The sequence below is a fragment of the Sinocyclocheilus grahami genome, unplaced genomic scaffold (genome assembly GCF_001515645.1).
Source record: "Sinocyclocheilus grahami isolate Dianchi unplaced genomic scaffold, SAMN03320097.WGS_v1.1 scaffold1123.1, whole genome shotgun sequence".
NCBI classification, from domain to species: Eukaryota; Metazoa; Chordata; class Actinopteri; order Cypriniformes; family Cyprinidae; genus Sinocyclocheilus; species Sinocyclocheilus grahami.
The window spans coordinates 299465-311158 of NW_015506302.1; the positions used below are offsets into that span (position 1 = coordinate 299465).

The window sequence follows — 11694 nt, forward strand, 5'->3', positions numbered from 1 at the left end:
GGATAGCAGAATGGCTAGTGAGGTAATGCAAGTCAGAGTGTTAAATGTCGCTAGTAGGCATATAATGTTTATGTTAATTACAATTAGACATATATGCTTCTGCTTTTACAAGCAGAAAGCATTCATTACTCTGTATGGGCGGCAGAGACACCGCCTACTATCAGCCCAATACAAACATAACCAGAGTAATGTAACGTATACAGCAATACTTTAAGCGATTGAATGGAACTCAGTAGTATAGACGCCTGTTATTTGCTGTGTCTGCCACTGCGACAGGGTTTTGTGCTGAATGCTCATTCATTCACGTGTGGTGGCAAACTTCTCGACGTCATTATGATAATAAAAGCAAGCGCGAGAGCAGAATGTTCGAGGCGCGTGCTGGCCTGACCCCAGCTGTTTTGCTTCTGTTACACAAGTAATCTGTGCACTTCATTATGAACTCCAGCGCTGGGGAATGTTTAGTTAGGGTGCACCAAAACTTGATTTAAAGTTGCCTTTAGATATAATTCTTAAGCATACTTTAATTGGTGTATGCCTATCCAGTGTTAAACCTGGATTTTGGGTCTTACGTTTTTTTAAACTTAGTTTAAGTAATGGTTTTCATGGATGAGGGTATGTCCATGTTATTATTTGCCTAATTCGGTGACTAAGTAAAAGATGAATTTGTGCCAAAATGCAATAGAGTTTCACTGACCGCTTTGTTGCCGTAGTTATGCGCAATTATAGCATGTAATTATTTGCCCTTAACATTATTTTACCTCTAATGCCCTATCAGAACAGACCAACAAATCATTTTGGGTCTAGGCCTACCAGTTAAATGCCACTGATTTAGATTCATTGACAAAATACTTTAAAAGTGCACATATAAACTTCATAACATAAAAAAATCCAAGCCACGGCATTCTTCTTAATTTGTCATGGCAAGAAAATGTATTTACTTTAATTGCGTCTCTCGCATCATTAAGCAGGCACGTCTGGTCTCTGGTGTAATACAACAAGCTTGTGCATGCTGTTTTTCAGTGTAGCAGCTTGAATGACATGTATGGCACGTAATAAGAACTAATCAGGAACTTGTTTGTGGGCACAATGTCCAGAGATGTCAGTTTGCCTTATGCCATCCTGGCTGCTTGGTATTAGACAATGAAAATAACAGCCCCCTAAGGTGTAGAGTTCAACAGTGTGACCTTATGTGAAGCAGTGCTCAGAAACTATAAACATTTGCCTACAGCTCACTGCTAAAAGCAGTTTATTCACGGGCAACTGACCCTCAAATCCATCTGTTTTCACTAGGCGTTTAGTTTATTTCAACATGCTGACATTTAAAACCAAAGTGGTAATTTCTGATGTTTATGCATTGTAATAATGTACAAAATGCTTGTATGATGCTGTATGCATTTGATTGACAAATCCAGCTTTTGCTAATTTAACTTTGAGGTTACTTAACATGCAAATGAGCCGTTGAACCTAGCCTGTGATTAAGCTGTGGATGATGCTTATGAACACATGCCAGATATGACTCATGGGTCATTTGTGATAAGTGTAGTTAACTCCAGTTATTCCTAATTATAATTTTTTTTCTTCTTTTGATAAGACCGGAAATTGTTTTATTCAGGTAGACTATGGCCCTCTCTACACGAATGCAGTTATTTTTTAAAACCGCAGCTTTTCCTACGCGGTTTGGCCATTCGTCCACACGCAAACGCAGCACCAGGTCACTGAAACCGAACATTTTTGAAAACGCCTGCCAGGGTGAAGTTTTTAAAAACTCCGGTTGCAGTGTTATCGTGTAGACAGTGAAACCGGAGTTTTTGGCTTGTGACGTCGGAGCCTGCGCCATCTCCGCCTACTGGAATCTTTTTCAGGCTTCTGATTGGCCAACATGGCTTTACGGTTGAGATTATATCGCCACCTATTGGTTTGGCCTGCTTTTGACAGTGCTTCATAGCATGCGTTTTCATGTGGACGGAGATTTTTTTTTTAAAACAGAAGAAAAAAAACCTCAGTTTATAAAAATACCCGTGTACGTGTGGACATGGCCTATATGTGGAAATGCATCCTAGGTAGTGAGGCAATTCATCATCAGCTGGATTTGCATGTTTGTTCCCCTCAATACTCTTTTGTAAAAAAAAAAAAAAGGATTATGTAAGTTTTTAAAGTGTAAAGATGTGAATTAGTCATCATGTTTTGCAGGCTCCTGAATTCTGAATCCTGCCTAAAATCCACAAAGATGCTATATCTGCCAGTGTAAGTCTTAATATACTGCTTTACAACATATTTGATAGCTGATTTCAAGTTGTCTGGTCATTTAAAGAAATATTTCACTCAAAAATGAAAATTTGTTGAACATTTTCTCACCCGCAGATCATCCAAGATGTAGATTTTGATGTAGAGCTAGTTTTTTCAATAGAAGATTTTGAGAAATTTACCATCACATCACTTGCTCACCAATGGATCCTCTCCAGTGAATGGGTGCCGTCAGAATGACACTTCAAATAGCTGATAAAAACATAACAAAAAATCCACATGACTTCAGTTAATGTCTTGTGATGTGAAAGGCTGCGTGTTTGTAAGAAACAAATCCATTGTTAAGATGTTTTAATGCAGGCTTCCTCCAGTGGAAAATCCTCTTACATCTGAATCCACTGACATTTGTTTAGAGCTTTAGTTTGTAGACAGTGCTTGATCTGTGTATATTTCTCTCCTGATTCTAACAGGACAACGTTATCACTGGAGAAAGCTTTGTTATGGATAGAGGACTTGTACTTTAGCCAGAAGTAACTCTGAAGTTAAAAATTTCTTAATTATGAATTTGTTTATTACAAACACACAGCTTTTCGTTTCACAAGACATGAATTGATGGACTGGATTTGTTGTGGATTATTGTGATGTTTTTTATCAGCTGTTTGGACTCTCATTCTGACGGCACCCATTCACTGCAGAGGAGCCATTGGTGAGCAAGTGATGCAATGGTAAATTTCCTTAAATCTGTTCAGATGAGGAAACAAACTCATCTACATCTTGAATGACCTTAAGTTGAGTTAGTTTTCAGCAAATTTTAATTTTTGGGTGAAATATTCCTTTAAAGTTAATTGATCAGCAAAATGCAGTTATAGAGATTCTCCATATATTATGAAAGAATTAAACTGACCCTTGTATGATTGATCGCTCAGCTGAAGTCACTCACCTTCATAATGTCTTGCATCAACTGTTTGTAAGTCTCTTTAATGAACAGTTGCTCTGATATTTCCAGTATCTGATGTTTTTATAGACTCATTGAAAGAAGAGCACTCTGTGTTGTTTTAGAAACACTGATTCTCTAGTGAAAGATACTAGTGTAATACTAATACTGAATCAAAGGGCTATTGCATGCATATTTGTGTACAGTATATACATGGCCACACGATGAACAGAAGATGATAAATAAGACCAAAAGAAAGCCCGGCAAAAAGAAATACAGAGTTGTTTATGAGGGCCCTGTGGGGAATGTCGGCTGAAAGGGTAAATTAGGGGCAACAGCTGCTGGTGTCACTGCAACTTGTTTGTACCTTCTCATGTTACTGTTTAAGGCAGCTCACAAGACAGGACACTTGCCCTCTTACGTACATTTAGGATCATTAAACCACTCATAAAAGTGACAACAGATCTGTTCTCAGATCAGTATAACAAGCCAGCTTGCACACTCAGCACAGCAGAGCATTGGAGAGAATTATTGCAAGATAAGCTATTTGATAGCATGCACACTTTTCATCATTACTCTGGACCTATAAATCATATCATCTCCTTTCCAGTGCTTAGTCTGCAGTGTTTATTCCTGTTCACCCAGAAATGAAAATTCTGTCGTTTGCTCACCCTCATGTTGTTCCAAACCCATATGACATTCTTGCTTTCATGGAACACAAAAAGACAACATTTCTTCTTTTGTGTTCATTAATAGATAAAGTCATATGGGTTTGGCTTCTCTCTGTCCTGTCTAATCCCTCATCTGCAGCTCTGCTTCTGCTTAAAATGGATTAATTAGCTGTGGGAGTAACACCATTGCCCTTAAACAGTGTATTAATCTCACTGCCCACACAAACTGAGACAAGACGATTTTTTAATGCTAATCTTTGATGATTTAGATGATGGTTTAATTGATACAAGGTTCCTTTCTGTGCTGTTATCACACACAAATTTAAAGTCTGAATTAATGTTGTAAAGGTTCACTTTACATGGGTCAGAGATGCAATAAAAGATGTACAAGGTTTGCATTTGCTCAGGAAAAACCAACCATCCATCAGGACTATTTGCAGAACTATGACCTCTAGAATCCTTGTTTTTATATTATGTTTAATATATTTTTATATATATTCTTCGGATCTGTCAAAATGCATGTAACGTTTACAACTTACTATTTATTCATCAAACCTGTTTTATAGCCTTGACAGATAAGAAACGCTACCGTTCACAGGTTTGGGTCGGTACATTTAAAAAAAAAAAATTTTTTTTTTGAAAGAAATCTCTTTTGCTGGCCAAGGTTGAGCAAACAGAGTAAAACAGTAATATTGTCAGATATTATTAGTTTAACATTTAAATGGTTTAGTTAAAATGTAATTTATTGCTGTGATGGCAAAGCTGAATTTTCAGCATTCATTACTCCTGTCTTCAGTGTCTCATGATCCTTCAGAAATCATTCTGATATGCTGATTTGGTGCTCAAGAAACATTTCTTATTATTATCAATGTTGAAAACACTTGTGCTGCTTAATATTTTTGTAAAAAAAAACTGTGATTCATTTTTTTTCAGGATTCTTTGATAAATAGAATGTTTATTTAATGAATAGAAAAAAAATGATTAGAAATAGAAATCTTTTGTAACATTACAATGTCTGTCAGTTTTGATGAATTGAATGTTTCCTTGCTGTTATAGAAGTAAAATATAAAAATCAAAGTACGAATGTCTTACTGATTCCTGACTTTTAAACGGTAGTGTATATGCTTATATGTTGTAGCTTGTTGCATAAACAGTTGTGGCAAAGTGTTTTTTTTTTTGGTTTTTGAACAATGTTCATATTAACAGGATTATGAAGCTGCAAAATTGTGTAGTGTTCTTAATATTGCTGAGTATAAAATGTCAAGGTAATTTGACCAAAGTTAATCTTCACTTCAAAATTAATCTTCACTTCAGTTTTCAAGCGTTTGTGAGTTTTAAAGCTGTGAGAGGATTTAGATTCCGCAAGTTTGAATTTTTCAAAGAAGCCCCATCCTTTAAGATTGGCTAGAGAGTAGTAGTGAAAGAGCAGATTTTACTCATTACACTGATAAGAAAAGTGTTTATTTGTGCAGACAATGGCACAGTCATTATCTGATACTATCTATTATTCTCTCAGCTGAGTTGAAGCCTTGAAAGCAAGCTTTGTAATATCAGTTCATTTTGAGACATTCTAGTTTTTTTTTTTATTATTTTATATATATATTTTTTTTAATAATTGTGAGTGACTGCTATTGTAGACATGGTTCTGCAAGACTCACTAACCTGGCACCGACACTTGTCAGAACCCACACCACTCCCCTTACGAAGCTGAAGGCCCTCTAGTTTTGTTGTAATATTAAGTTTCAAATGTGCAACTGGGATAGCCAGGGCTCAAGGCTCAGTGGAAATTTCCACTTCAGATTCAGGCAGCAGCCTTTGTTCTGATACAGGGGCTCGATGCAAGTTGCTGGAAATTGGCTTGGGACTTTGTTGCGAAAGAGTGCAAACAGCTTTTTCCCGTAATAAAGAAAAATGGACAAAAAACGATAATGATAAAAAAGAAAACTAAAAATCAATTTCTGGTAAAGCATGTTGCTGTTTTAAAGGGCTCCAGTGAATAGAAAGATATTGAGCAATTCAAACTTTTCCCAGCCTTTAATGGTCAGTAGACTATACTTTTTTTTTTTTAGGAACGCAGAATCATTGTGCATTGTGTAAAAATGTTTTGCCTTCCAATGCCCCTGTTTACTGACAGGCATCAGGAATACTAATTATCCAAACTAATTTCCCTAATATAGCCCTATTGATTTTGTTTGGAGTCCAAACAACTGTAAAAAGGGAACTATCAACTAACAATGTTAGGTGGGGAGTAATGTTTGCTGCTCAGTATGGGCATGTTGATAGTAAAAACATGGTTTTTATAGTTCTAAGTAGGGATGTAACGATTACCGGTTTGACGATAAATTGTGATAAAACACCCCACGGTTAGTATTACCATTTCATATTTTAATTATCACTATAACCGTATTCGATTACTGCGATTTGAACAACTGAGGATAAATAAATACTGTACTGCACAAGGCTCCAGAGTCGACCAAATGGGCACATTTTGCGATCATTTTTTCTGCCCGTGCGACTAAATTTTGTGAGCGGTCGCACTGGCGTGACCACCGCATTGTTTAACTCATAAGCGCTGCATTTCTGTTGCATATGAGAAACAGCAAACGAAACTGAAAGCATAATGAAACCGCACGACTCGTTTGAGTTGCGCAGCTCTTCGAGTGTAGAGCCTGGTTTTTCTACTCGCCGCGTCAGGAGTGCGAAGCTGCGTGCAGCAAAAATGATGCATATATTAATCGTGATAAGAAATTTTCATACTGTTACATCCCTAGTTCTAAGCCTTGAGATATTGTGCTCCTCCTTTGATGGTGGGGGGTAACAACTACCCTCCCTATGATGGAATATTACTAGAAGTACCTAGCAAGGAGTCTTTTTTCTGCTTGATAGTGTGCATGCAAAATAAGAGTTTTAAGTTACAGGCAAAGGTGGGTTATGGAAGCAAGTGTGTCTGTCTCCATGAATGTGTCACGTCAATTTTATTTTCACGTCGACGGTTACACAAGTGTTGTAGAGAGGTCAAAGAGTGGTGTCAGTAAGAGTAGTAGAGTTATTTTTGTCTTGCTTTGTTGAATGGATTTAACTGTCTTGGAATGAAAAGCTGAGTAAACACTTTACATAGGGAAAAATTATAGTCTGTCTGTTCCAAAACCTAGTAATCTAATGTCTGCCTATCCAGACAACATTTTAGATCATTATAGATACACTCTTGACGCAAAGGGTGGATGACAACAGTGTATTAACTTCTCAGTGACGCAACTTTTAGTTAAGTCTGAGTATCACATGCATCCTTTGCGGAGAAGGCAATCCCAAAATGCTCTGCGAAAAGAAAAATGAATATAAGTTGTAAAATAGGACATGAGAAATGTTGATTATTAATATACTGTATTCAGTACTGAAGAAGCGACTTCTCGCTTTTCTCTGCAGTGATTTGATAATATTCAGGTGTTTGAGCTTGCCAGGGCAGATGCTGAAGTTCGTCTTGGCTCTCCAATGGTCCAGGTTTTCAATAAAAAAACTAAAACAAAGGTATAATTTGCCCAAAAAAGAAAATTGTCATCATTTACTTACCCTCGTGTCGCTTCAAATCTGTATGATTTACTTTCTTTTGTGGAACATAAAAGAAGGTATTTTGAAGACTGTTAACCAAGCTGTTTTGTTTAACAATGTCTTTCACTGAGTTTCTCAAATTATCTTTTTTTTATGTTCCATAGTTTATGTTAGGCCATTGAATCAAATAAAATATTTCTTTCTAAAGCTACTTTTTGTTATGTTTACTTGATACTTTTCTCATTTAACACAATAATTACTTTAAATTATCTTTTGGGAGTATTTTCATAGCCAAATTTAACTTGCGATTAATTATATTAATTAATTGCCACATCATGTAATTAATTAGGTAAAATATTTAATCGACTGACTGACAGCCTAAATTACAGATGCCTCTAAACGGGCTCCCATGATTAGTTTTTCTGGAAGTCCAACAAGTCACACATTTCACTGAGTGCTTGTAACTAACCACTGCTGAACAAAATATATACTACACTGATATACAAATTAGAGAATATAGACAAAGAAAAGATAAATAAAAGATCTTAAAGAGATTATTTTGTCCAACCCCTGACCCTGTATATATTAAAAGTTGGATTATTGAATAATTGAATATTTTACTCAACATTTGACCCAGTATTTTTTCATGTTAGAGTATTTGCCAAGCAACATACTGACGTCAAACTCTATTGCCATCTATTGTGAGTTGAGTGTTTCCTGTGTACTACATGTGAAGAGCGCTATTTGTATGACTCAGATGTTCTGCATTGTGTGTTTCAAATCAGTCACTTATGTTGTTCCATGATGGTTAGGATGCTGTCTAAAAGGTCCACTTTAATATTGTTGGCATGTTCATTTTAATGTCATATCCAAAATTTGCATATATTTGGGGCCACTCAGAGGATGTGTGAAATATCTATGCATTAACGTTTGCCACTGGGTCTTTAGCTGCCAGGCAACCTAAGAGAAGTCATTATAAAGGTGTATGCTGATGGTCTACTTTACTGAGTTTCACAACATCTCTATGCAAACACTTTAGCAATCAGAGTTGAGCACAGAGTGTGTAATTATAGCTCTCTTTACTGCAATAAATGCTTCCTTTTGCGTCTGTGCGGAGTGTCAAAGTGAGACATGACTCATGAGCAAATCTGAAAGTGAAGTTGAATGTTAGAAAGTTGCATATACTTAGCGTATATGGAGAATTGTCTTTGGTGGCCTATAGACAGAGAAAGAGAAAGTATCTTATTTTATTTTCCAGAGATACCGGGGTGCTTTTCTTTTAACCTCAGAAGGACTTTTTTTTTGCTCTTACTGGTAACAAAAATGGATATTTACAGCTTTTATTGTCAGGATGACTTTGTGCATATTGAAGACATTTCCAGAAGACAGTAATATGAGGGTGGTCAAACATGAACTATATCAGCTATGGATTTGGCAATTAATAACAGCTTTTTTCTTGCAAAGTATTAACGTAGTTTGTGTGGCCTGCTGGTTGCAAATCTAGACTGCTGCTAACCAAAATAAGTTGTAGGTTTGAAACCTGAAAATGCCTCTGAAATATGGGTATTGTAGCTTAGTTTGGATAAATAATCTGCTAAATGACAACAACTTGCAATTTTACATTTCGTTGCATTCCAAAATGTGCCAGAAACACAATTCATAACACAACACAAGTGTGCAATGCATTCTCATATTTAGTGGGTGCTATAATGGACAATATTGTATAAATTGTAGTCTTCTACAGTCAGTTTTCTTTTTTTTAGGTTAACTACCGTCATAGTGGAGCAATAGTTGGAAAGGAATCTTGCACAGCAATTTAGTTAAAGGTGCACTAAGCGAATTTTGCCAAACGATGTTGATATTTGAAAGCACCAAAACAAACGCGCCCTTACCCCAACAGGACCTCGCCCCTATTTTGATAACTCCGCCCCACACGTACGTACACAACCCTGGCAGCAACGATGGCGGAATCTGCTATGCCTGCAGGCCGAGGGTATGATGTCATCAATAGGCCCTTTCGCACCGCTTTGGTTCCAGAACTAAACGTACGGTACTAAAGTACTGGGACGATTTTGCGCGAACTATTTCCCAATACCATTTAAAGGGTTTCATTCGCACCGAGAGTATGTACTAAGAAGTGACGTAAGCCGGTCGACAGCGACGTAATTTGTGCGCGGCATTCAACAACAGAAACAAATAACAACATTAACATCAGGAGGATGGAGGACGCTGTGATCGGAGCTGTGTTTTTGTTGTGTCTCGTGGGTTTCACAATAATGGACATGGAATGTCGACGTATACGTAAAGCGATTGAAAGAACGGAAAGGAGGACTAAGAATCTCCAACGACAACTGGCAGTGCTACATTTGCTACAAGTGCCTGCACTTCAGCGTCCGTCCATCTATCACTGTTCTCCATACTTGCGAAATAAGTTGACATGCTTACAGTGTTTACACGGCGTTTTAAATCATGGCGGGTGAGGGCGTTTTCATACACGTTTGGCCAATCAATGTCTACTTACGTCACGATTAGTACCAGTTGTGCTGGTTAGACCCTGCTCCGGAGTAGGAGCTAATTTGGTTCTCGAAAAAGGCAGTCCGGTACTAAAATCGCTCCCATGTCCGGCGGTGCGAACACGCCGAAAAGTGGGTAGTTCCACAATTAGTTCTGGTACTATGAAAAGGTTTCTGCGGTGTGAAAGGCCCTATTAAGTGAAAGCGATGAGTGTTACAATGGTAATTCAGGTCGAATATGTTTGTTAGTAGTGTGTGTTGAATGGTTTAGCTGCGTTTCACGTGGAAGACGACGTCACCTATCAAGAAGAAACAAAGCAACCTCAGCGTTCAAATAATTCAAATATTCCTTAGTGCACCTTTAAAGTTTGTTACCTACATGAGAATAGCTGTTAGGTTAACTGGCTACTTGAATAATAGCATTCTGTTTAAAGGCACAGACATTTAAAGTTACCTAATTGTCCCTGTAATGTCTCGGTAATGTAGTATTCAGGCCTGATAATGAAAGTTTCTTGGGTTGACTATACATTTCTTTTTTGTGCTCAAATATAAAAGTATCTAAACTCTAAACCCTGTGCCACATTTCAAGTTGAAGGCCTCCTCAGAGCATCTTTTTTTTTATAGAGTAATAAGGAAACTCAGGGCACAGTAGGTCTAGAATTGCGATTAGAGCTTAGCTAATGCACATAAATTGGAATGTGACATTGTGCCCTATGATCTAATGTAATAATATGGATATATATAGAGAGAGAGAGATAGTAAGAGAAAGGGAGGTAGGGCATAGAAAGCCCTATTCTGTTACTGTCACTTACAAATGGGTTTCAAGTGTTCCTTCAAGAGTTATACATTTACAGCATTTACGTATTTGAACGGTGTTAATATTTACATAATGCATTTTTAACATTTCAAGTTGTATCAGTTAATGAACTATGAATGATCATGAATTATTTACAGACAAGTATATTTATAAATGAAGGCAAACTTTGATAAAAGCTGTAAAAAGTATGTTGTTTATTATTATTTCACGTAATGCAAATGCTAAGTTCATGATACTAATATTAGCAAATTTTGTTATTCAAGGTTTAAGATTATTGTTAATTGTTATTGCTTTCACTCCAGTGCAATTTCATTTTCAAGCACCAATCATTTACTAGTGTTGTAAGTCATCTTGTAGGAATATATTTATTTTCTGTAACAAGGATCCTTTTAGTGCTTTACTATATTTCAAGTATACCAAATGGGCTATTGAGACTTTTTTTAAATATACTTCTCACTCCTTTATTTACACTGAAATTGAAGTTGAAATAAAGTAGATGTGAATAGGGCACTATAGAGTAGGTTTTGTTGCTTTGTTTTAAAAAACAAAACAAACAGTACTACTGTCAGGGTTTTGCCCTGACACTCTGGTTGTCTTGTGTTTTGTTTCTTGTGTCTGTTGTCTTGTCAGCACATGGCCTAGTTGTTTGTTTTTCTCAGCCATGTGCTTTAGCCCCTCCTCCTGGTTTCCTCATTACCACACCCTCTTGTTAGCCCTCATTGAGTCCTTGTTAGTGTAATTGCACTCACCTGTTCCTTGTGTGATTTCCTCCCTATTTATAGTGCCACTTGCCCTATTGTCTTTGCTAGTTTGTGGTCATTCTTTCCCTCTCGGTCTCGGTCTCTGGCTCTGGCTGATTATGTGTTCCTGTCTTCCTGTCTTCCTGTCGGTTTGTTCTTGTGCTCTAGTCTTGCCCTAGTCTTGTCTCTTGTAATTCTATGTTTTTGTCTTGCTCCTTGTTTTTGGATG

At 37.0% G+C, this 11694-nt stretch overlaps 1 protein-coding gene across 3 annotated transcripts in view; it reads left to right on the forward strand.

The window, feature by feature from the left end:
* The window catches only part of LOC107567054 (RING finger protein 24-like), a 44306-nt gene that overhangs the window by 2082 nt on the left and 30530 nt on the right, over window positions 1-11694 (forward strand). Inside the window, exon 2 of one of the 3 annotated variants that reach the window (XM_016252650.1) lies at window positions 2191-2244. The exons of 1 other annotated variant lie outside the window; for it this stretch is intronic. In XM_016252650.1, coding sequence (XP_016108136.1) covers window positions 2228-2244 — 17 coding nt within the window. In that variant the 5' untranslated portion in view covers window positions 2191-2227. Of the gene's footprint in view, window positions 1-2007; window positions 2245-11694 lie in introns of those variants that run through there. One more of the 3 variants, XM_016252649.1, reaches the window with a different exon arrangement.